The 25,860-nt window shown below is 43.9% G+C and overlaps 2 protein-coding genes across 2 annotated transcripts; one reads left to right on the forward strand and one right to left on the reverse strand.

The window, feature by feature from the left end:
• Positions 1–6,580: 6,580 nt before the first annotated feature.
• On the forward strand, positions 6,581–7,030 carry LOC137817221 (uncharacterized). Its single transcript, XM_068620470.1, has one exon. It carries the CDS (start codon positions 6,581–6,583, stop codon positions 7,028–7,030), a length of 450 nt encoding a protein of 149 aa, XP_068476571.1.
• A 13,521-nt stretch (positions 7,031–20,551) lies between these two features.
• LOC137817222 (uncharacterized) lies at positions 20,552–22,287 on the reverse strand. Its single transcript, XM_068620471.1, has 3 exons — positions 22,164–22,287; positions 20,959–21,956; positions 20,552–20,917 (listed from the first exon to the last, which is right to left on the reverse strand). Exons 1-3 carry the CDS (start codon positions 22,285–22,287, stop codon positions 20,552–20,554), a joined length of 1,488 nt encoding a protein of 495 aa, XP_068476572.1.
• Between the last annotated feature and the right edge of the window lie 3,573 nt (positions 22,288–25,860).

Consider the following 25,860-nt stretch of genomic DNA (forward strand, 5'->3'; position numbering starts at 1 on the left):
TTTTCTATCTCTTCTATGTCTTCTAGGGGGTGCTTGATAATAATCATTTACTCTAATGCTTCCCTCCCCAAAAGAATCATGATCTTTAGAGATATATGCATGAGAAGGTAATTTTTTTAGAATGTGAGACTTCTCATCCTTTGCTTTAGTCAAAACATTAAGTTTAGTCTCACTCTCCAATTGTCTATATGCAATTGATTGCACAGTTTGTGAAACTTCTTTCAAAAGAGTTTTTAAAGATTTTAATTCACTTCCAATAGACTTTGTAGAATGAGAAGAAGAAGACATGGCTAAATCTTTGTGTATACAAGTATTTTACCTTGAGAAAACTTAGGAAAGTCAAAGAAGGTAGTTTTCCAGGTAAGGGAGGTGAGTCACAAAGGACTACTTAAATACCAAGCCTTTGCCTTAGCCAAAAACTATCTCCCAATGTCTTCACACAAAGCTTTCTCTTAGTAAACTACTTAGAACACAATTAAGTTGAGAAATCAATTTTGTTTTTTCAATGCAAGAAAACAATGTATGCTAACTAATTAACAAAGCTAGACGGTTTTAACAAAGCTTAAAACAACCACACATACAAAGCGTTACTAACTAAGCAAAAGAAAAGGCAATTACAAACAATTAACAATTGCTAATTAAGAATTCTATACTAGTCGGCCCTAGGTGAGGCTTCTTGGACACTTTGAGCCCTTGAAGACACACTCACCGTCTAAAGCGTAATTAAGAGGTAATTAACACAAATTAAGTTGTAAGGAATTTAAGAAAACCCCCTCTGTTGATCCTCTTTTTGCTAGTGTCACTCCCTCTTGTTGTCTTTGCTTGTTAGTCCTCCAAATGTGTGTAGTGTTTTGAGAAAGTTTGCTTCGGCTTTGTCTTTGTCTTCCCCTTAGAATGAAGGTCTTGATTCTCCAATTTCCAGCACCTATCAAAGGGCTAAACCTTAACCAAGTCAAGTTTCAATTCACATAAGCACCAAATGAGAGAAGAAATTCCAGCACCCAAATTAGAGGTCAAAGAACAAAAGCAAGAAACAATTAAATTGAATAAAACAGTACCACCAAAAGGAGTTAGATTATGACAACTAGAAAGAGGTTCAAGAAATATTAAGCAATCAAATAAAAGGTACCAAAATAAAGGTAGGCACACAAAAGAATCCTAAGAATGGCACTAGATTTAGATGACCAAATAAAAAAAACAGCACCACTGGAAAATGTTGTGGGCCAGAAACGTATTTTTCCCCAATTTATGCTGATCTGTAGCGCCTCAGGTTTGCACACTGATTTTAAAAGATTTATCATTTTTTTTCTGTTGCTTCTTTTGGACTAATTCTTTTTTTGTCCTTTCTATAACACTTCAAAATTGCAAATTCCAGAGAATCAAAATTTTCCTGTGAGTGGAAATATTTTTCTGGATCAAAACAGTCAGCACAGAAAATCTGAAACAGGGGATTCTGAAAACTGGAAACAAAAACAGCAAGATACCAAAGTTTAGACACAATGGAAATTTGTGAAATAGAATTGTGTAGGATCTAAACACAATATGAACTCAAACTAAAAATTAAAAGGCACCAAAAGAGCAAAGAACAGCAGATTCAAGCAATTAAAGAGACCCAAAATCAAGAAACAATCAAGCCAAATAAAAGGACTACTATGAATTGTTGACAATAAGGATGAACATGACTTGACAAAACATGTATAGATTCAGAAAATTAAAGACTCAAAGCATAATATGAACCAAATAATGAAAGCAATAAAGACTCAAAAGCCTAAAAGAAAATAGCAACTCAAAGGTGTATGGAATCCTATCACAAATTGCACAAGAACTTGTTCAAGATCAATTTGAACAAGAGTGCTTCGATTGGATCTTCCACAAAGCACACCAAACAAATTAAAATGTAAAAAAAGCAAGACAAGTATGGAAATTAAATGACAATATGAAATAAAGAAGAACTAAAATTGAAAAGACCAAGAGCTACTCATCTTGAAGAACCAAAGCTCATGATACTAAATGATGGCATTTTCATGAAGTTCTTCTTGAATCAAAGTAGAGCAAAGGGGCGGAAGCAATGGATGAGGTGAGCAAGATCCTCCTAAGAGTGGTGTTGATCTTGTAGGTGCATGTTAAGTGTGGGTATTGGGTGGTTCGGCCAGCCCAAGGGAAAAGATGAAGGAATTGAAGTTTAGAGCCTAGGATTCTAGGGAGAAGCAAAGCTTGGCACAAAATGGCAGCATAACTTTACTCACAATAAACTTGAAAATACAAGGTGTAGGCTCCTCCTTTTATAGGCTAAGGAGGACCATAATGCAACCCTAATGCTAGCCAAATGAAATGTAAATGTGAAGCACATGGGTGCACAAATGAGCACATGGGGAGGGGTGTGTCTAGTTTTGATGTTCACCCCCTCCATGGGCTTTCTAGACCGGCCTTGGTAAATTTAGAGGTTTTTTTAGAAACTCTAAGTTTACCTAGGTTGGTGTTTTAGGTGCCAAAATTAATTCTAAGAAAATTACAAATAAAGTTCCTATGCTAATTTTGACAAGAAATTAAAGTCTACTCTACACTAGAGTTTATGGCATTTGAACATGTAAAAGAACGTCTTCTTGGATCCTCTTGGCCATAACTCTATGGTTGGCCCAAATCTACCCTTTGGTGGGCTTGCATGTGGGCTTGTGCTTGGGCCTCTTCCATCACAAGGAGGCCGTAAATCCTAATCTAATTACACATGAAATGTGAGCAAAATGAAATGCAAATGAGAAGGCACATGGCACATGGACCACATGGCCGGTCATGTGTGCTAAGGTTCTAGAATATGCACAAAATCTAGGGTAAATCACATATAAGACAAGTTTGTGCTTTCTAACACTACACTATTTACTTAGCCACCCCTAATGGGCCTCCATGTAACATATACAAGGTCTTCTCTATTCCATCCGTGGCTAGGTCCATTTGGGCGTGAATATGCTTAGCCATTGGCCTTGTAATAGGGCCTAGACGGTGTAGGCCTCCTCCTAGACGCTCCATGTGTAGCCTCCCCTCATCATGTCCTAGACGCTCTCTCCTTGAGTCTAGACACTCATCACGGTCTAGTTTTGGGTCTTGGCTTCCATGGTGAGGTGTGCTTGGCCCTCCTCCATCACTTTGTGTGTGTATTCGTGTAAATGTTGCGTACCTTATTAGGTTTGTTACTTCCCCTTATATATTCTAGGGTTTCCGCTGTTTCCGCTAACTGCAATTAGGGTTACTGGGGTGTGCCTTAGCGCTGCTATCACCCACTCTTAGGGCAATCTAGCGCGTAAGGCTCCCTCACTAGAGTGAAACCTCTGACGGGATGGCCACTTGGGTACCAACTTGTGCACCTAATCTCTGGGGCCATCTATCTTGGGAGTGCCCTAGCTGTTCACGTGCCATGCATGCAGTTTACCCCTGGAACGTAACCCTCACGGGCCTTATCTCTTCCAGTGGCTCTTCACTTGTACTACGCCTGAACGCATCATCCACACCACACGCATGGACCCCTCGTGATCTAGGCTTCTCCCTAACTGGTAACTGGTGTGCTGTCTGGAATCCACCTCTCGTGGCCCAGCTCTGCTGTTTGACTTGCCGATGTCCGAGGACACGTCAACATCTCCTGATGACTGATGCCTGACCACTCCTCGACCCTCTTGGTGTACTGTTTGTGAGGCACCCTGGGCGTACCGCTTGTGGGACCCAGCTTATGTGAACGACGCCTGACCACTCCTTGATACCCTCGGCATGCCGTCTGCAAGGCACTGGCCCATGTCACTCGTGGGACCCAGCTTACGTGGCCCCACGTCTACTAGCAGTCAACGACGTCCGAGGATTGGTCGGTACAGTTATAATTTTTTTATTGGTCCGTACATTTAGGGTCAATATTCAATTCAGCACAGTGGTTTTTTAAAAAATCAATTTGGTCCCTTTGTTTTTTTAAAAGTACTCAAATTGGTCCTTTCTCTTAACTCCCCCCAAAAGGCGTCAAGTGTTGCTTATGTGGCAGAGAGAAATGGGATTGGGTGTTGTGTGAGGTGGTAAGTGGAGTGAATTAACATATTAGTAAAAATGAACATTGGGAGTTAGGGTTTTTGAATTGCAATCAATGAGTGGGACGATTGGGGTTATAATTGGACATTAATGAAGTGTGATCTCGTGAAGCGCAATTTTGTGAAGTGCGATTTGGTGCAGTGTTGGTGTTTGGTGGTTTGATGTGCAGTGATTGTTGATTGTGGTTCAGTTTTATGTTTGCTCCTTTCCAAGGTTAGGCCTTTTTTCATTTACATTGTCTTGGTTCAATGATTATGGGGTATTTAAATATTATTTAATTGATTGCTTTATTTTATATGTTGTATGTTCTGTATTTGATTACTTTAAGGGAACATTTACAAAGTAGTTTATGATAAAGGGACCCACCATGTGCAAAAAAAAAATTGTGTGTGGTCCAACATTTGTTTTCTAACATAATTCAATGAAAGATTGATTTGTAATTTGTTTGGTATATGTGGCCTTATATATATTTTATAGGGATACATTTTATAAACTTCATATGGTGTCTAAAGGTTTTTTTTTTTACCTTGTGGTCCACCATAGTGGGAGATTTTCTTATGGTGACAAAGTGATATATGTTGGTGGTGATACATCAACATGGCCATGTGACTCTGATAGATGGAGTTGTTGAAGAAGAGCTTTGATGACTCCAAATCTCCATAGATTGCTTGAAGATTGTTTTTAGCTTAGTTGGGTGTGTTCTGGGGTAGTTTGAATTTGTTAATTCACTCTTAGTTTGAATACAAATTTGGTTTAATTCAAATCATTTTGAAAAGAGTGTTTTTTGAAGAAACAGAAAAACATCCAGTTGTTTTATCGTTTCAATCGGTTATTTCATACTTAAGGTTTTTGAAACTAGTTTTGGCATATTTGAATTTGGTTAACTTTATTGTCAAACCAATTCAATTGGTTTTTTTGACAAAGCAACCGACTGTTTTTTTAACTGTCTTAACAAAATTATGTTAAGTTTGTTAAATCTGCTTTAATTGATTTGAAGCTGATTTGGCTTTTACAATAAATGTTTTCAACTTCTAATTGGAGTATAAATGTTATGTTATACGCTCCTAACATTAATGTTACTAGATAAGTTTGTGAAATCAAGTTTTCTCCAAGATTGCTTTAGGCTTTGGATATTTCTCTAAGAGTGAAGTAGGACTTGATGTGTACTTTTATTTTATTTGTACCAGGTGTGATCAATCCCATTTCTTCTTGATTTGTAATTCTGTAAGTACTGGTGTTCACAGAGTCAGAGGGTGTTCTGATCTGTGGTGTGTTTGCGGTGTGCCAAAGGAAGTGTGTGTTCCTGAGGGGATCAAGATCACTTCTTTGGTGGTTGTGTGTTTGTAATCTAGGTTTTGATTACTTAGTGGATACCCAGGGGTTCTGGGAACTGGATGTAGCTCTTGGTATAAGAGTGAACCAGTATAAAACTTATTGTGTGATTCTTTCTCTCCCTTAACTCTTGTATATATGTTTTTAGTTGTTTTTACACTCTGCTAATAAAAACAACTGGTTGAATTTCTAGAATTCAACTAAAATTGTTTTCTATCTTGTGTTCTTTGATTCCTTTTGATGGAAGAGGGTCAAACACAACTTCAGAAGAAAGACAAAAGCCAAGACATGAGCATCCAAAGCCAAACCAAGAGCGTCTAGGGCTAAGGGAGGAGCGTCTAGGCCAAAGGGGAGGAGCGTCTAGCTCAAGGTGGAGAGCGTCTAGGCCAATGAAAGGAGCGTCTAGGACCAAATTGCTAAGCCCATGGCCAAGTGAATCCATGCAGATTTGTTTATGCTACATGAAGGCCCATTAGGGGTAGCTTAGTATTAGTTGTGGTGTAAATAGCATAAACTTGATTACATGATACTTAACCTAGATTTGCTAAAGATTTGGTCACTTTCTAGAAGGATTCTCCACATGGCCATGTGCTCCATGTGATGTAAATTTGCATTTCATTTTGATTAGCATTAGGGTTGCATTATGGTCCTCTTTAGCCTATAAAAAGAGGAGCCTACACCTTGTATTTTCAAGTTTATTGTGAGTAAAGTTATGCTGCCATTTTGTGCCAAGCTTTGCTTCTCCTAGAATTCTAGGCTCTAAACTTCATTTCCTTCACATCTCCTTGGGCTGGCCGAACCTCCCTATAACCATACCTATCATGCACCTTCAAGATCAACACCACTCTTAGGAGGATCTTGCACACACACCTTCATAGCTTTCGCACCATTTTCTTACATGATTCAAGAAGACCTTCATGAAAATGCCATCACCTTTGGCTTTGATTTTTCTTTGACTTTATTCATACCTTCAAAACTTTCGAAAAATGTTTGAAAACAATTCACCCCCCTCTTGTTTAAGGTCTTCAATTCTAACAATTGGCATCAAGAGCTAGGTTCTTGAAAGATATTCAAGTTGATCAAAATTTCTGAATTGTTGGCTGATAAACTACCTTTTGGGGAAGGTGTTTCTATAAATAGACCACCACTGTTTTGTGGTGTGAACTACCAATTTTGGATGGTACGAATGAAAATCTTTGTTGAAGCTATTCACAAAGGTATTTGGAATGCAATTAAAAACGAACCTTTTATTCCCATGGTTGAAAATAAAAAAGTTATCTCTGGAAAACCTTGGTCCCAATGGACTGAGCAAGAAAGTAAGAAATCTCAATATGATTGCATTGCTAAGAACATTACCACATCTGCTTTAAGTTCTAATGAGTTTTTCAGTGTATCTCAATGTGAGTCTACAAAGGAAATGTGGGACTCTTTTGAGGTGACTCATGAATGGGCAAATGATGTGAAAAGGTCAAGAAATCATACTCTCATACAAGAGTATGAGATGTTTAGAATGTTGAAAGGTGAAACCATTGTTGAAGTGCAAAAATGGTTTACTCACATAATAAATCATCTTATGAGTCTTGGGAAAACTTTTGATAAAGAGGAACTCAACATCAAAGTTCACTGCCATATTTGATAGGTCATGGCAGCCCAAAGTCACTGTCATATCTGAATCAAAGGATCTCACCTCCATGACCATTGCCTCATTGTTTGGAAAGCTAAGAGAGAACAAATAGGAGATGGATAGGCTGAATCTTTAAGAAAATGAGGATAAGAGGGAGAAGAAAATTGCATTGAAGGTTGTTGGGAACAAAAATTGTAAAGACTCAAGTCATGAAAGTGAAGAGGAAACATTTAGCTTGTTGTCCAAGAAATTTAGCAAGTTCCTCAAGAGGAGAACAAAAAAAACTCATCCAACAGGTATGATAATAAGAAATCTATTGAGTTTAACTCTAACAAATATACATGTTTTGGGTGTGGTGAACATGGGCATATAAAAGCTGAGTTTCCTAATAAAGAAAGTCAGGAAAACAAAACTCACAAGAAGATTGACAAGAAGAGAAAATCAAAGAGAGCCTACATTGCTTGGGATGACAATGATGTCTCTTCCTCAAGCTCATCTGCAAGTGAAGAAGAAGAAGAAAAATTGTGCTTTATAAATGTTCCTGCTAGAAACTTGAGCACCTTCGCGCGTCTCTTCGAACGGTGGAACGCGAACCTTCGAACCTGCTCCTTCTCCCGTGAAGATTTCCTGCAACACAGAGACAAATGGCACGCTCGCGGCCGTTTGCACTCCGATGCTCAAGTCAGTAAACGAGGCAGAAAGCACCGTGCACCTCCGTATCAGAACAGGGCAACAACCGTGCTCTTGGAAGTGTGTAACTGAATTCTCTCCTTTTCTCTCTCAAGTTTACAAGTGTGTGTAGTTTGCCAAATGACAGAGTATCTGGAAAACGTACCTTATGTTGTTTCTCTTGTTCCTTATATACCTTTGCCCGCGTTTCTGCCACGTGGCTTCTCTGACTTAAGCTTACTAACGAGCGCACCTCACGACGCTGCATTCCAGACTTAGGAGTATCCCAGCGCGTGCGGTAGCCTTGTTGAAGTGCTGGCGCGCCCAGGGGTGACTGCATGGGAGCCAACTGATGCACCCGTCTCTGAGTCACTTCCCCTAGGAGTCCCCTGAGTTGCTCACGTACCCTGCATGTAGACGCCCCTCTGGGGCGTGGCCTCTTACAGGTCGTTTCTGCTCCAGAGGGCATCAGCGGTGGTGCGTTCTGCCGCATCCCTACACCTCATGCGCGGATAGATCGTGGATTGGGGCTCTTCTTATTGGCACTGAAGGTGTGGCTTTAAATCCACCTTTCTCAGCTATGCTTGCTTCCTGTCATACCGAGGCCCAAGGCCTCCAGGCCTCTACCGTGCCGCCTCCTTCTATGCCGCCCCCTCCACGGTCATTTCTACCTGTGGGTATCGGGGGGTGGCACCATCTAGGCCAAAGCACGTTCTCAGGACAACTGGTTACGCCTTCGAGGTGGGCAACACCTACGGTAGTCGACACCCTATAATGGTCGATGCCCAAAGCTGGCGACGCCCGAACCTGGCGATGCCCGAGGTCTGTAAACACCCGAAGTCTGCCAATCGGGTGTTGTTGAGAGGTTTAAAGAGAAGACCTTCTCGCCGTTGAGCGAGTTCAGGCGAGTTAAAAGACCTTCTCGCTTATGTGCGAGCATAGGCAAGATAAAATCCTTCTCGTCTCGAACGAGTTCAGGTATGGCGCAGAGGGTGGAAGAAGCTTGAAAGGTGGCTAAGGTAGGTTCGAAGAGAACGCCTAGTCAACCGGTCTTTTGCTCTGAAGTTCAGGGGGGCAAAGGAAGATCCCAAAGGGCGTTTCTACCCCAGATAAAGAAACGATTGCCAAAGCATGAAGCTAGGAAAGGCTGATGGTACCAAGAGTTCTTGGCGATCGGGGAAAGTTCAAACGACGGCGAGAAGGTTGAAAGACTTGTTTGATAAAGCAGGTCGAGTGGGACGTTGTTTGAGCCAATCATTGAGTTACAGTTCGTTGTTCGAAGGGTATTCTTGCGATAAGGTTAGTTGCCTTAAGAATACAAGTTGTTTAAAGTGATTATTGCTTAAGTTTGAATTGGCTCGAGGCAGTTGCGTCAAAAGTCGTATTTGCAAAATTGTTAAGTTAAATCCGACAAAGTTAAACATGCAAAGAAGGTTAAAGCGCTTAAAAGGAGTCAGGGGAGAGAATATCCAAGCCTTATGATTGAAATAAGTATTTGATAAAAGCACACATACAAGAGTTTTTACAGAATAATACGAGGGAAATTATAAAGTAGCAGATGAGGTGGAATGGATTAGTCTTCAGCAGGAACGACCTTTCCATCTACTACTTCGTTGTTCAACGACACCATGCTGAGGTCGAGATCGGGGAATAGGCATGCGAATTGTTCCCAAGCGGCTTCGAATCCAGCAGCCAGAATCCGAGCAGAGTTTAGCTTAAGTTCTTCAAATTGCCCTTGAAGTTCTTCAACCTGTTTCTTGAGCTCTTTGTTCTGCTGCTCCTGCTCTTCAACCTGTTTTCGGAGTTGTTCGTTGGTCTCTTGAGCATGGAGAAGGTCGTCAGTAACCTTCTTGGATTCTGTTTGAGCTTGGGCCAACTCAGCAGCCATCTTTCCTTTCTCCTTGTTTGCCTCGGCGAGATCAGCCGTGGCGTCGTCCCTCGCTTTTTCTACTTGCCCAAGTAGCTTCTCGCGGTCGATCGACCTCTGCTCCAGTTTTTGCACCCTGGCGGCGTCAGCTTGAATGTGAGCCTCCAGGTCGCTCGCCTTGGTGCGCAGAGGCACGATTTTGCTTTCTAGCTCAACTTTCTCTTGGGCAAGATCATGAACTTTGCGGCGAAGGTCAGCAGCTTCCTTGCGCGCCAGCCTGAGCTCGGTATTCAGGGCATCCTCCACTCAGGAGTGATCGAGTTCTGCGAGCGTCAGGCTGAATGACATCTTCTCCACCTCAACCTTCATAGTGCTATTTTCGGTCTTGAGGTTGTAGAGATCGTCTTGAAGCCTCCTGGTGGAGCTCTCCACAACCCTCGTTATGATCGATGGGATATCCTCTGCTATGGTTTTGAGTTTGGCAGTCAGAGGTTCCCACATCCTTGTGACTTCGAGGGAAAGGTTCGCTGCTTGGAGAGGCGCCAGGGGGGCTTGTTGAGGGTTCTCGCCGCAACCTTCCTTAGCAATATCTTCAGTGGTTGCTTCATGGTGTGGCGACGCAATCGGGGATTCGGTAATTAGAATTGGAGAGGTGTGAGCAACCTCATCTCCGATTGGAACGTTCTCTGCAGCTGAAGTGTTTGAAGGGGGGCCCCCTCCAGCTGAGATGTGTGGCGTAGAGGCACTTGGGGGGTCCTCCAGAAAATTTGGCTCTTGAGCCTCAGCTGCTGGTGGCGCAGTGGCCAGTGGAGTTGCTTGGACTGGTGATGAAGGGGCTTGTGGTGTTGGCGATGAGGGAGGAGGAGCGGGCGTTGATGGTGGTGATGAGGTTGGAAGAGGGGGTGGAGCAGGTGGAGAAGATGGTGCCACCCTCTTCCTTTTCGTGACAAGGCCATCCTCTGTGACCTCGTCGTCCTCTTCTTCCTCCTCTTGGACGACTTGGGGGGCTTTTCGCTTAGGCCTCTTAAGGACCAGTTTCTTGCGCTGGGTGGGTTCCTTAGGCGGTGATCGCCCATGAACGATGGCCTTCTCGACCGCCGAGTTGGGCACCGTCTGGGAACCGGTCGCCAACCCGTGGTTTCGGGCGAGCGCCTTTAAGTCGGCGAGCATGTTTTTACCCAACATATTGTCTGCATGAAACGAAAATACATGAGTTAGCTCAGAGAAGAAAAAGATAAGTGTATGAGGCCATGAAACAGCAAAACAGGTCTATGCAGAAAAGGTAAAACCAAAGTCTTGTGCGTATCGCACAAGACGCCCAGAAGCAGTATCAGAAGCAATATCAAGACAAAAGTGTAGCGTCCTAACCTATTTGGAATTCTAACTGGTCCTCAAAGAATTCGAAGGAGATCAGGGTGGGGGTCAGGAATGTTATGTTGGCATCTGCCACCCTCTTCCAGAATAGACAGAGGTCTCTGTCCAAAGCTCCCATGCTATCAGGACTTCTGGGCCTCCTGAAGCAGCTCTTGGACTCCTTTTTCCCCTTGTCCACCCAGTACAAGGGGAAGCCATCGAGAAGGGAAGTGTCTTTATCGTTTGCGCGTACTTGGAATGAACTTCCCCTTCCAGTCTTTGTACGATTGCTGGAAGATGGTAAAAATGGATCTCCCAGCAATGGCATTCAGGCTGACCCACAGGCGGTCTCCTGGGTGCTTGGCCTCAAAAAGGAACAAAAACACGTCCACCGACGCGGGTAACCCTAGGTGGTCGCACGTTATTTCAAAGGCTCGAACAAACGCCCAGCTGTTGGGGTGAAGTTGGGCGGCAGCGATGTTGAGCTCGGTCAAGAGTTCCCTCTCGAATCGGGTGAGAGGGAACCTGAGTTTGACCTTCTTGAAGAAAGTTGTGTAGACAAAGCAGAAGGGCCCGTCGGCGCTTACTTTGTCATCGGCACACACTGGCAGAGCGGCGGGGCAAGGCAGCACCATCATCCTCTCGTCGTGCTCCTTGTGAAACGATTGATAGGCCTCGTCCCCCTTTGTCAACCGCAGAACTGCTCCCGCAGTGTTCACCGACGAGGTCTCCTTCAGAAGGGTTGGATTAGCCCAGGGGTATAGAGTTTTGAAGTCTGGCAGAGGGACGGGGGCTCCTCCAGCATTAGGTGGAGTCGCCTGGGCCAGAGCAGATTGGGAAGATGCAGGCCTCTCAGCCTGCGAAGAGGAAGCGCCACGAACTTGCGCTGAGTCGTGTGCTTGTGAAGGAGGGTTTCGTGCTGATGGAGGGGGGTTCGGGGTAATCTTGGTGCGAGTCATGATGGCAGCTGCAAAGGAAGAAGAAAGGAAAAATGATCAGGAGGGTTACGAAGGCTAACTCGGTCACAGAAGGAAGGTGAAACGACGAACGAATGTGAGTTCATTGCGACGATCGACAAAGCCCTAAGTTACGCAGAAGAGAAATGGAAAAACGACCCACAGCGTATGCACCAGGCAGTTACAGGATGATGCAAATCGGTGAAAATGTAAGGAAACCCAGCAGACGAAGGAAAGTAATTACCTTTCGATGATCAGGAAGACGATGGAGGAAGATGGTGATCTGGAGCGTTGAAGAGCGTTGAGAGTTTTCGCAGAGGGAAGTTAGAGCGTTTGCAAGCACGAAGAAAGTGATGGAACAGTGGAGCGTAATGGGTTTAAGGGTTTTCGAAATGGGTTTAGGAAGCGCAAACGGCAAATGAAGAGAGCCGTTGATGAAGCCACGTGTCGAGCGATGGGCGAAGGGTTTGGTGGAGCGTCAGAGCAGCATAAAGTACAATCGCTTGGAATTCTGCGTCAGTGCCACGTAGATCGGTGTTAACGAAGGCTCTTTCAGTCTTTTCGCTAGACAAGTCTTCGCTTAAGACTGGGGGGCTTGTGTACCGCCCTGGTGGTCGGGTGTGATGACGTGGCATCCTGCTACAGTGTAGGCGTGTTGACAAGGCGTCAGGTTGGCAGATGGGAAGGAAGTCGGGAGGCACGTGTAGTCGCCGATTGTTAAGTTGGCGTGTTCCGATTTCCAGCTTACCAGAATGGGCGATCGCCAGGTTGAAGACGAAGTCACCAGATGTAGACTCAGGCGACCAAGCAGTCGGAGATCGCCAGAACAAGCACATCGCCAAAGATGAAGGATAAGCAAATTGTGAAGGCGGCCGGCGAGACCACAGGGAAGGTGTATGAAGGCCCTAACTTGCCAGTTCCAGTAGAGATCGCACTCCTAAGTTAGCTATGCACTGGGCAGTACCATGCATAAGTAACTTAGCCAAAATGAGAGCAGAAGCGGCGCCAAGTCAGGGAGCCTCCAGATGATGGCACGTGTACAGTTGGATGCGAGCCACGTGTCCAAGTCTGTAACTGCCAGGAGAGAGAAAACCACCAGGTATATAAGAGTTCTTAACAGACTTTCTGAGGTACGCACGTTCAGTTCATACACTTTACGCTTGCGAGTGACAGAGCTGTTTGTGAGAGGATTTGCACGGTTCTAGTTCTATCAGTTTTTGGTGATACCGTCACTGACTTGAGCGTCAGAGTGCGATCGGCCGCAGCGGCGCCGTGTCGTTTCTTTGCAGGTTCTTGAAGTAGATCCAGGGGAGGAACGAAGGTGATAAGTGGTGCACACGTCGATCCTTTGACGAGGCATTCTCCAGCGCTCCGGTCAACAGGCAGGATCACTTAGTATTGTTTAATTTTGTGCTATACCGACTAGCTTTGCTGCATATCTAGCTTACATAGTTTTCTTGCTTTTGATTTCTCAACTTCTTGTGTTCTAAGTGTTTTACTAAGAGAAAATTTTGTGTGAAGTCATTGGAGGAAAGTTTTTGGCAAGGAAAAGGCTTGGTACTTAAGTAGTCCATTGTGACTCACCTCCCTTACCTGGAAAACTCCCTTCTCTAACTTTCCTAAACTTTCTCCAAGTAAAACACCTATATACACAAAGTTTTAGCCATGTCTTCTTCTTCTCACTCTCCAAAGTCTATAGAAAGTGAAGTAAAATCTTTGAAAACTCTTTTAAAAGAAGTATCCCAAGCGGTACAATTGATATCTTTTAGACAATTGGAGAATGAGAACAAAATCAATGAGTTGGCTAAAGCTCAAGAAGAGAAGTCACAAAAATCACAAAAATAAAAAAAAACTCATGCATCCCATTCTCAAAGTATTGAGTCTTTAGGGGAGGGAAGCCGTAGAATCAATGATTATTACCAACCACCCCCTAGAAGAACTAGGCAAAGGGAACAAGAGGTGCCAAGGGAAACAAGAGTAGACCTACCTCATTTTCATGGAAAGGAAAATGTAGAAGTATATCTAGATTGGGAGATGAAGGTAGAGCAACTTTTTGCTTGCCATAGGGTAAGTGAGGAACGAAAAGTACCCTTAGCCACCCTTAGTTTCCAAGGAAATGCCATGTATTGGTGGACCTCTCTCTCGAGAGATAGACGTCTTCATAGGGAACCTTCCATTACATATTGGAATGACCTTAGGGGAGCCCTAAGACGTCGACATATACCCTCTTACTACCATAGGGAGTTGATGGACAAGCTCCAAAGACTCCAACAAAGAAATATGAGCGTAGAGGAGTATAGACAAAAGATGGAGCTCTATATGATGAGAGCCTCTATTAGAGAGGAAGAGGAAACCACCACAGCTAGGTTCCTTAGTGGCCTATCACTTAAGATAAGAGATAGAGTAGAGCTCTTACCTTATCAAGACTTGAATGATTTGGTTCAACTTTGCATTAAAGTTGAGCAACAAAACTTGCGCAAAACCTCAAGTCAAAAGGTGAGCCCCTATTCTAGCTTTTATCCCAAGAAAGAGTTTAGAAGGGAGGGTAGTACATCCAAGGAAAAACCAAAAGAGCCTACCAAGCCCTTCACCAAAGAAACCTCAACCCCACCCATCCGAGCTAGAGATGTCAAGTGTTTTAAGTGCTATGGTAGGGGGCATGTGCAAGCACAATGTCCAAACCAAAGGACTTTGTTTTTAAAAGGTGTACACGAGTACACTAGTGGCGAGGATGAGCCTAGTGAGAAAGAGGAAGGGGGAGAGGATGAGAGGGTAGCTCCACTAGAGGGAGAATTGCTTATGATTAGGAGAACCCTCAACAATCACCCTAGCACATCCATGGAAACACAAAGGGAGAACATCTTTCATACAAGATGCAATGTTTTAGAAAATATATGTTCCCTCATTGTGGATAGTGGATCTAGTTGTAATTGTTGTAGTGCTAGGATGGTTGAAAAGCTTAAGCTACAAGTAGTTCCTCACCCAAAACCTTACAAACTTCAATGGCTTAATGAAAATGGGGATCTACATGTAGACAAGCAAGTGGAAATCAAGTTTTCCATAGGGAACTACAAAGACAAAGTTTTATGTGATGTAGTGCCTATGGAATCTTGCCATATCTTATTAGGGAGGCCATGGCAATTTGATAAGAAAACCTTGCATGATGGTCTCACTAACGAGATTTCCTTCACCCATAAATATAAGAAGTTTGTACTTAGTCCTTTACCACATTCTCAAGTGGTGAAAGACCAAATACAAATGAAACAAAAGAGGGATGAGGAAAACAAAAAAAAAAAAGAGCTAGAAAAAGAGAAAATCCTTAGGGATAGAAAGGCGTGGGAGAAGAGTGTTCCTTCCCACAAGGTTGGTCAACAAGAAAAACCTCTTGAAAATGTTTTTGAAAACTTGCTTCTTGTTGAACAACCAAGCCTTATCTTTTGTAAAGGAGCACTTACATACACTGCCACAAGTAGTGAACTCATGGTTTTACCTCCTCAAGTAGAAAACCTTTTGAGTGAATTTGAAGATCTATTCTCCCAAGAAGGACCCATTGGGCTTCCTCCTCTTAAGGGGATAGAACATCAAATTGACTTTATACCGGGGGCAAGCCTACCAAATAGGCCTGCTTATAGAACCAACCCCGAGGAAACAAAGGAGATAGAATCACAAGTTCAAGACTTGTTGGAGAAGGGTTGGGTTCAAAAGAGCCTAAGCCCTTGTGCTGTACCTGTCTTGTTGGTGCCAAAAAAAGATGGAAAATGGCGTATGTGTTGTGATTGTAGAGCAATCAACAACATCACCATCAAGTATAGGCATCCAATCCCGAGGCTTGATGATATGCTTGATGAATTGCATGGGTCAACTCTATTCTCCAAAATTGACCTTAAAAGTGGATATCACCAAATTCGAATCAAGGAGGGTGATGAGTGGAAAACTGCTTTTAAGACCAAATTTGGATTATACGAGTGGTTGGTGATGCCCTTTGGGCTTACTAATGCTCCAAGCACATTCATGAGGCTTATGAATCACACCTTGAGGGATTGTATAGGTAAATATGTAGTAGTTTACTTTGATGATATCTTAGTCTATAGTAAAAGCCTAGAAGACCATCTAAGTCACCTTAGGGAAGTTCTTCTAGTTCTTAGGAAAAATAGTCTTTTTGCCAATAGGGATAAGTGTACCTTTTGTGTAGATAGTGTAGTTTTCTTAGGTTTCATAGTTAACAAAAAGGGGGTGCATGTAGATCCCGAGAAAATCAAAGCCATCCGCGAGTGGCCAACTCCACAAAATGTAAGTGATGTAAGAAGTTTTCATGGATTAGCTAGCTTCTATAGAAGGTTTGTACCTAATTTTTCTAGTCTAGCTTCTCCTTTGAATGAACTTGTGAAAAAAGATGTTGCATTTTGTTGGAATGAAAAGCATGAGCAAGCCTTTCAAAGGCTCAAAGCTCAACTCACCAATGCACCCATTCTATCTCTTCCAAATTTTTCCAAAACTTTTGAGATAAAGTGTGATGCATCGGGGGTAGGCATAGGTGCGGTTTTGTTGCAAGGTGGACACCCCGTTGCTTATTTTAGTGAAAAACTCCATGGTGCCACCCTCAACTACCCCACCTATGACAAAGAGCTTTATGCTCTTGTGCGAGCCCTAAAGACTTGGGAACACTACCTTGTGTCCAAAGAATTTGTTATCCATAGTGATCACGAGTCTTTAAAATATTTAAAGGGCCAACACAAGCTCAACAAGAGACATGCTAAATGGATGGAATTTCTTGAACAATTTCCTTATGTAATCAAATACAAGAAAGGGAGCACCAATATAGTGGCCGATGCTCTTTCAAGACGGCACACACTTTTTTCAAAACTAGGTGCCCAAATTCTTGGATTTGACCACATAAGAGAGCTTTACCAAGAAGACCAAGAACTTTCATCCATCTATGCTCAATGTCTACATAGAGCACAAGGAGGTTACTATGTGTCCGAGGGATATCTTTTTAAAGAAGGAAAACTTTGCATTCCCCAAGGAACACATAGAAAACTCCTTGTCAAAGAATCACATGAAGGGGGACTCATGGGCCATTTTGGAGTTGATAAGACTCTAGATCTTTTAAAAGCAAAATTTTGTTGGCCACACATGAGGAAAGATGTCCAACGACATTGTTCTAGATGTATCTCATGTTTAAAAGCAAAGTCTAGAACAATGCCGCATGGACTCTACACCCCTTTGCCGATTGCAAATGCTCCTTGGGAAGACATTAGCATGGATTTCATTTTAGGACTTCCTAGGACTGCAAGAGGCCATGACTCTATTTTTGTGGTAGTGGACCGTTTTAGCAAAATGTCCCACTTTATTCCACGCCACAAAGTAGATGATGCTCAAAATATTTCTAAACTCTTATTTAGAGAAGTGGTGAGACTCCATGGTCTCCCTAGAAGTATAGTGTCCGATAGAGATCCCAAGTTTATAAGCCACTTTTGGAAAACTCTTTGGGGTAAACTTGGAACAAGACTACAATTTTCAACTTCTTGTCATCCTCAAACGGATGGGCAAACCGAAGTAGTCAATAGATCTCTTGGAACTATGCTTAGGGCTATCATGAAGGGCAGCCACAACAAATCTTGGGATGAGTACCTTCCCCACATTGAATTTGCTTACAATAGAGTAGTTCACAAGACTACTAGTGCTTCCCCTTTTGAGGTAGTATATGGTTTCAATCCTCTCACGCCTATGGATTTAATACCCCTTCCTAATCCACAAGATTTTGTGCATAAGGAAGGAGTAATCAAAGCTTATTTTGTCAAGAAAATGCATGAGAAGATTAAAATCCAAATTCAACAACAAAATGAGAAGTACACAAAATACAACAACAAAGGGAAGAGAGAAATAATTTTTGAGGAAGGAGACTTAGTTTGGCTTCACCTTCGCAAAGATAGATTTCCAAATCAAAGGAAGTCCAAACTAAGTCCCCGAGGTGATGGACCTTTCCAAGTTCTCAAGCGAGTCAACAACAATGCATATAAGTTGGACCTACCTCTTGAATATGGAGTACATGACACTTTTAATGTAATTGATCTTTCTCCATTTGTAGGTACCAATGACGATGACGAGCTGGATTTGAGGACAAATCCTTTCCAAGGGGGAGGGGATGATGGAGGAGGGCCAAGCACACCTACCCAAGAAAACCCAAGCCAAGGAGAGCGTCTAGACCAAGACCAAGGTGAGCGTCTAGGACGTGAAGGAGAGCGTCTAGGACGTGAAGGTGAGCGTCTAGAACGTGAAGGAAGGAGACTATCCATGGAGCTAGACCGTCTAGGTCCCCTTACAAGATCAATGGCCAAACATGTTCAAAGACAAGCAAGTGAAGCCACGGATGGAAGAGAGAAGGCTTTGTATATGTTTGCATAAAGGCCCATTGGGGGTACTTAGTAGATAGGATAGTGTAGGAAGCATTTTTGATGGAAACCTTCTAGAATCTAGGGTTGTGTATGGCCGGTCATTGCACCTTAGAATTTAGATTTAATTTTGGTTTTATTTTCTTTAGAAATGTGGCTTAACATTTACGTCCACATAGCCTATAAATAGGAAGGCTATCTCCTTGTATTTGACAAGTTTAATTGAGTATTGTTATGCTGCCATTTTTGTGCACTAGCTTTACTTCTCCTAGAAATCTAGGCTATAAACTTCAATCCTTTCACCTTTCTCCCTTGAGCTGGCCGAACCACTCAAACATCACACTACTCATGCACCTTCAAAGCCAACACAACTCCTAGGAGGGCTTTGTTTCACTCACCCATTGCTTCTGCATCACTTTTTACTACTTTGATTCAAGAAGAACACATGAAATGCCATCAGGATTTGCTGGATGAGGTCAGGGAGGAGGCGAGAGTGAAGGCCGAAGCAGTAAAGAGAAGGATTGAGCGAAGGTATAACTCTAAGGTAATGCCAAGGCAGTTTAGAATTGGCGACCTGGTGATGAGGAAGGCCCATCAGTACGAGATGGAGAACAACTTATCGCCTAAGTGGACGGGACCGTTCAGAATAACCGAGGTGCTCGGGAACGGCGCCTACCGCTTAGAGACGTTAGAAGGAGGGGCGATTCCTCGCACTTGGAACGCCACAAATCTCAAATTGTATTACAGTTAAAGCCTTGTAAGTAAAGACAAACATGAAGAGATTTAAATAGTTTCTGTTAAAACAGTTTCAAGGGGGCACTCTTTTTTCCCTAAGGAGGGTTTTTAATGAGGCCACCCAATAAAGAAGAGTTTTCAAGTTTAAAGTTTCTAAGATTGCATGCTTGTTAATTTGAAAGTTTTTAGGAAAAAGACCTTATGACTTGTACGTGATCTAAGGCAACAGTAAAGTTATATTGCATGCTTTCTAGTAAAGTTTTAAAGTCCCCATCGTTTTTCGGCGATCGGCGGCAATAGTTAAAAGTTTTAAAGTCCCAATCGTTTTTCGGCGATCGGCGGCAATAGTTAAAAGTTTTAAAGACCTCATCGTCTTTCGGCGATCGGAGGCACCAGTAATGTAAAAAGCTCTCAACGCTCTCGTGCGTCTTGAGGCGAGAGAAGAAGTCCTCCTCGCCCTTTAGCGAGTTCAGGCGAGAAAGAGGAGAAGTCCTCCTCGCCTTTGAGCGAGTGCAGGCAAGAACAAATTGAAAGACCTCTTTGCATAAGCAGATTGAGGCAAGATTAAAAGTCCTCAGTGCATCCAGGGGGGAGGAGATGTACACCTGGGCAAGTTGAGGCACCAGAGAAAGTCCTTCTCACCTTAAGAGTGAGTTCAGGCAAGATGAAACTGAAAGGTCAGGGGTGTTCATGACCTTAAACGGCGGGAAGGGAAGGTTGATGGAAAACGCCTTTTCCCCTTTAAGTGAAACATCAATATTGACCCAGTAAGATCAGATAAAGCTTCCACGCTTGCGGGCGGTGCGAAGATAGATAAAATCCTTCTCGTCTTGAACGAGTTCAGGTATGGCGTGAAGGGTGGAAGAAGTTAAAGGATAGCTGAGATAGGTTCGTAGAGAACACCTCACTATCCAGATCATTGTTCTAAAACTCAGGGAGGTAGAGAAGGATCCGAAAGGCGCCTCTACCCCCAAATGAGGGAACAATGATCAAGTTATGCAAAAGAGGGAACATCGCCAAAACCCTAGGGCGTGAAGGTTGAGATAGTGGGGGGATGTACGGCGAGTGCCAGATCAGAAGAGTTTCAGGTGATGACAGAAGTAAGGGGCACCTCACTTGGCAGATCAGGTAAACTGTATTTTAATACTAGTTTGAGTTAAAACCTGCTGCCTAGTAAGTGATTTTATGCTAAGGTTTGTTGCCTTAAGTTCACAAGTTTTGTTGAGCGTCATCGCCGAAGAGTTGATAGTTGCTCAAATTTACTTTGAGTTAACAGTTTGTTAAGTTTATTATAAGGTTAACAGTTTGCTCGAGTTAAAAGCGGTATGTGAAGGGTTAAGTTCAAGTATTGCTGAGTTAATTCAGTTTAGTAAGTTTCACCAGTTATGTTGGTTAACCACACAGCAAATAGAGGCAAAGGCGTATAAGGTGAAATAGAAAGACAATGTTCAAACAATAGCAGTTATATAAACAGTACCAATTGAAGTTTATACACAGATTGGTCATTACAAACAAAAGACAAACAGAAGGTTTTCAAAGAAGAGGTGATGGGGAAAGGCAGTTAATCTTTAGAAGGCACAATCTTCCCATCCACCACTTCGTTGCAGATCGACAGCATGGAAAGGTCGAGCTCAGGATATTGGCATGACATTTGCTCCAGAGCAGCTTCGAACCCAGAGGTGAGAATTTGAGCAGCACTCTGCTCAAGCTCATGTATTTGGTTTTTCAGTCCTTCCTTCTCCTCATGAGCTCGAGCAAGTTCTTCAGTAGCTTTCTTACTCTCACCCCAAGCTTGGGCAAGCTCTGCAGCAACCTTTTTGGCTTCCTCACGAGCTTGGGAGAGCTCAGCGAGAGCCTTATCCCTGTCTGCCTCGACCTTCCCCAGGAGGATCTCCCTATCTGTCGATCTCTTTTCGATTCTCTCCACCTGGAAGCTTCAGCCATTCGTGCAGACTCCAAATCTGCCACCTTGACCCAAAATGGGACCAACTTGCTCTCCAAGTCAATTTTCTCTTGGATTTGGATGTGCAGTTTTTGGCGCAGATCAGAGGCTTCCTTGCGTGTATTCCTTAGCTCAGCGTCCAGCGCATCCTCCAGCCTTGAATGTTCCATCTCATTCATCAGCAGATTGCAAGTGAGCTTTTCAGCCTCAGCCCTTATCATGAGATTTGACTCCTTGAGCTCGAAGTTTTCCTCTTGGAGCTTCTTGAGTGAATCCTTCACAGCTCTTGACACAAGCAAAGGAAGATCTTCCGCCATGGTCTTCAGTTGAGCTGCGAAGGGTCCCAAGGTCTCCTTAAAGGGATCTGGGAGGTTTGAGGCTGATGCTGGAGGTGCTGGTGGAGTTTGATGTTGGCTTTCACCACCACCCTCTTGAGCTTGTACAACAAGGGGGGCTTCCAGGCGTGGTGGTGAGGCTGGAATTTCTGTTATAGGCATTGGCGAAGCCTTAGGACCCTCATCTTCTCCTAATGCGGCCCCAGCAATGGATGTGGTGGAAGGAGGACCCTCTCCAACAGATACAAACGGTGTAGAGGCGCTTGGAGGGTCCTCTGCATAATTCGAGCTGCTACTTTCGATCACTATGGGTACGGCGGCCAGTAGTGCTGCTTGGACTGGCTCTAACGGAGCTGGAGGTGATGGCGATGTTGGTGTTGGAAGTGCAGGTGGTGTGGAGGTGGTTACCCTTTTTCTCTTGGTGATGAGACCATCCTCGGTGGCTTCATCGTCGTCTTCTTCTTTCGACACCACCTGAGGAGTCTTCCTCTTTGGTCTCTTCAACACCAGTTTTTTCCTTTCTGGGGCGGGTAGGGCCCCAGAAGAAGTTGGACCTCGGGGAGGAGTTTTTCCTTGGGAAATGGCGATCTCCACAACCGAGTTGGGCACAGTTTGGGAGCCCGCTGCAAGTTTGTGGGATCGGGCGATCACCCTCAATTCTGCCAGTTTTCCTTTTCCCAACATTGCGTCTGCACAAGGTAAAAAATAGATGAGTATGCCCCAAAGCAGAAGCAGAACATGCAAGTATATACATACAAAAGTAACATAAGGAAATAGCACATGGATAAATGATCAAGACCAATACAGAACAAACAGAATGCCAAAGACAGAATTGTAAAAATGCTAAGTCAGTTTCAACACAAAATGAGAATCTTGGTGTCGGGGTAGGGGCTAACCTATGTGCATTTCAAGTTGGCCCTCGAGGAATTCGAAGGAGATTATTGAAGTAGTGGGGAAGGTGATGTTGGCAGAAGCCACGCTTTTCCAGAAGAGACAAAGGTCTTTGTCCAACTCCCCCATGTTGTCAGAACTTCTTACTCTCCTGAAGTTGTCCCTGGAATCCTTGTTCCCCTTGTTTACCCAATACAAGAGGAAGCCATCAAGCAGCGAAGGGTCTTGGTCGTTCGGGCACACCTTGACGAACTTCCCCTTCCAGTCTTTGTAGGATTGCTAGAAGATGGAGAGGATTGACCTCCCAGCAATTCCATTCAAGCTGACCCAGAGGCGATCTCCGGGATTCTTTGCCTCAAATAGAAAGAGGAAGACATCAACCGAAACTGGCAGTCCCAAGTGCGCGCAAAGAATTTGAAACGCCCTCACGAATGCCCAGCTGTTGGGATGGACCTGGGCAGGGGCGATGTCGAGCTCGGTCAACAGCTCCCTCTCGAAACGAGTGAAAGGAAACCTAAGTTTCACTTTCTTCAACAGCGTGGCGTAGACGAAGCAGAACAACTCGACGTTGTTCCCCTTGTCGTCCACACAGATTGGTTCTCCAGGGAGGCAAGGCAGCACCGTCACGTTGTCATCGTGCTCCTTGTGAAATGAAAAGTTGGGTCGTTCCCCTTTCTTCAGGCAAAACACCCCCACCTCAGTATTTATTGACGAGGTTTCCTTCAGTAGAGTTAGGGTGGCCCAAGGGTGGAGCTCTTTGTAGTCCCGTGGAGGAAAGGAGGCTCCCCCGGCTTGTGGTGGAGTTGCTTGGGTAAGGTTGGCTTGGGAAGAGGCAGGCCTCTCATCCTGTGTGGAAGGAGCACCAGAGGCTCGTGGGGGGTTGCGTGTTGGTGGAGGGTTTGTCCCAGTGGTAACCCTACGAGTTTTGGGAGGAGGGTTTCACGATGAGGAAGGAGGATTAGCGGTGGACTTTGTCTGAGCCATCGCATGAACTGCAAAGGAAAGAAAAGGGAGGAGATGAGGATAGCAAGAGAATGACTCGATTGAAGGCGAAGAAGATAGAACGAATGAGTGAGAGTTCACTAGGGTAGACGTTATCAGGAATGAAACTCTAAGTTACGAGAAAGGAGAAACAACCCACAACATATGCTCTAGACATAATGATGCAAACCGATTAAAATGCAATAAATATCAGTAGAAGGAGTACAGAAGTTACCTTTTGATGATCGGGTAAATGTTGAAGGAAGTTGAAGATTGAGGGAGACGAAGGTTTCGTAGTTCGCAGAGAGAGCGTTTAGAATGCTTGAAGATGAAGAAAGATAATGAAACAGTGAATAGCGCGAAGGGTTTAAGGGTTTCGAACGTTGTAGGAAGCGCAAACGACAATTAAAAACAACCATTGATGAAGCCACTTGTCGTTTGATCAAAAAGGGGTTGGTGAAGCGTCAGAAAGGCAAAGGAGTACGAACGTACGGAAGTCCGTACAAGGGCCACGTAGATCGACGATGATTTGACTTCTTAGTCTTTTCGTTGGTCAAGTCTCAGCTTAAGACTGGGGGCTTGTGTACCGATCAGGTCATCGGGTGTGATGACGTGGCAGCAAGCGATAATATAGGCGTGTTGAACGGGACACCTAGCCGACAGAAGGGAAGTAAATCGGGAAGTCAATATAGTCGCCGATCGCTCAATGGGCGTTCTCCGATCTCTAGTGTGCGTAACCGGCGGTCACCAGAGTTGTGTCACAGTCGCCGTATGTGAGTACTAGGAGATCAGGTGGTTAGAGATCGCCGAAGAATGCTAGGAGATCGGGTGGTTTACACACCGCCGAAAGGGGCACATCGCCGAACGATCAGGAAAGCTTATTTAAGGTTTCCAAGAGGTACAAGTATGGAAGACGAGTGATATATTTGTCACGTAGCAGCGGAGGATGAGGTTATCAGATGATCACACCCTAGCCAGAGGTCGGGTCGAGGGAACAGTTTCCCAGAACATGCATGGTGTGCAAGTGAGGCAGATCGTGATGGCGGCAGGCGAGACTACAGAGATGGTGTACGTGGTGGCACCCAGTACTCGCCACTTAAGGGGTCGCGCTCCAAGGAAAGTTGTGCACCAAGTTACTCCCTGTATGGATAACTTAGTCGAATGGCGAAAAGAGTAGAAGTAACGCTCAAGTTGTGGAAGCTCCAGATGGTGACACGTGTACAGCTGGATGTGAGCCACGTGTCTAGAGGTGTAACCGTCAGGAGAGAGAAAAAGCTCAGGTATATAAGGAACACTTAACAGACTCTTGAGGTACGCTTTCATAATACTTTCCAGTACACTGAGATTCCCTACGCATGGTTCCTTGAGTTGAGATATTCTCTCTGAGTTTTTGGTGATTCTTCCACTGACTTGAGCGTCGGAGCGTGATCGGCCGCAGTGGCGCCACTTTGTTTTCTTCAGGTTCTTGCGAGGAATTGAGACGTGAAGAGCAAAAGCTAACGTGGTGCGAAGCTGATCCAAAGGAGAGATCTTTGAGGTGGCAAGACTCTTGCACTCAAGTCAACCGGCAGGATCAGATTCATATAATCAAAGAACACATGCAAAAAGCCATGAGGTTAGGTGATTATCATTATCCCTATGCTGTTTTAATATATAATTTTCTACACTTTTTTGAAGCTAATCTTGAAGATGAAACTTCTGAGCTGGTCAAGTCAACTCAAGAGTTGAACAATGGATCACTCAACAAGATGGACTTTACAAAAGTAGGTGGAAAATGGATAAGCAAGGATGGTGATCATGGTGCCTCCTCTAGTGGTGCTGCAAATCTTGAACAAGATGAACCTGCTGATATGGATGTTCAACATGAAGATCCAACTGAAAATTTTCAAGATGCAGGACCTAGTGCTGCTGATGGACATCAAAGAGAAAGAATGCCAACCATGTCATCATTTGAAAGACTCATGATGTAGGCTTCATAGCTTTACTGAAAATCAAAGGAGCCTTCATGATCTCTGTGTTAGCAATTTCCAAAGAATTGACACCAGGTTTGACAACATGATGCAAGGTTTATGACTCCGGATGAACAGATTGAAGCTGTCCAGAATCAAATCTTTGATCTTCAGTTTGCTGATGAAGAAGAATGAAGGAAAAACAACCGATTGGTCATCGAAACAATCGATTGTTTTTGGCTGTTCTTTTCTGGTTTTAAAATTTCTTTCCTTCTGCTGTTGCTGTTTTATTCTGATGTAATGAAAACAATAGCTTGTTTTATCTCTTATCTTTGTCTATTTGTGAAGACAAATAGGGGGAGATATATGATGTGTTTTGAGTTTGTTTTAAGTTTCTATTTTAAAGTTGATAAAATTGTTTGGAATATGTAATATGTACCGCCCTGGTAGTCGGGAGTAATGACGTGGCGTTGAGTTATTATATAGGCGTGTTGGATGGGACACTTGGCTGGCAGAAGGGGAGGAAGTCGGGGGGTTCGCGTAGTCGCCAGTTATTAAGTTGGCGTGCTCCGATCTCCATCACACCTAAACCGGCGGTCACCGAGTTGAAGATGAAGTCGCCAGATGTGAACCCAGGCGACCAAGTGATTAGAGATCGCCGAAACAAGGACATCGCCGAAGATGAAGGCAGATAGGCATTTCCCAGCTGGCCAGAGGATGAGGTCGGGGGACAGCTTGCTTGAACATACACGGTGAAGCAGGTAGCGCAGAT

This window comes from Phaseolus vulgaris, unplaced genomic scaffold (assembly GCF_000499845.2).
Source record: "Phaseolus vulgaris cultivar G19833 unplaced genomic scaffold, P. vulgaris v2.0 scaffold_21, whole genome shotgun sequence".
Lineage (NCBI taxonomy): Eukaryota > Viridiplantae > Streptophyta > Magnoliopsida > Fabales > Fabaceae > Phaseolus > Phaseolus vulgaris.

Excerpts from the sequence above, each read along its gene's own strand:
- LOC137817221 (XM_068620470.1), top strand. The coding sequence starts at position 6,581 with ATGAAAATCTTTGTTGAAGCTATTCACAAAGGTATTTGGAATGCAATT.
- LOC137817222 (XM_068620471.1), bottom strand. The coding sequence starts at position 22,287 with ATGGGGGAGTTGGACAAAGACCTTTGTCTCTTCTGGAAAAGCGTGGCT. Across the intron at positions 21,957-22,163 it reads CCAACTTGAAATGCACATAG|ACGCAATGTTGGGAAAAGGA; the intron begins GTTAGCCCCTAC and ends TACCTTGTGCAG. Across the intron at positions 20,918-20,958 it reads TGGTCCCATTTTGGGTCAAG|GTGGAGAGAATCGAAAAGAG; the intron begins GTGGCAGATTTG and ends TGAAGCTTCCAG.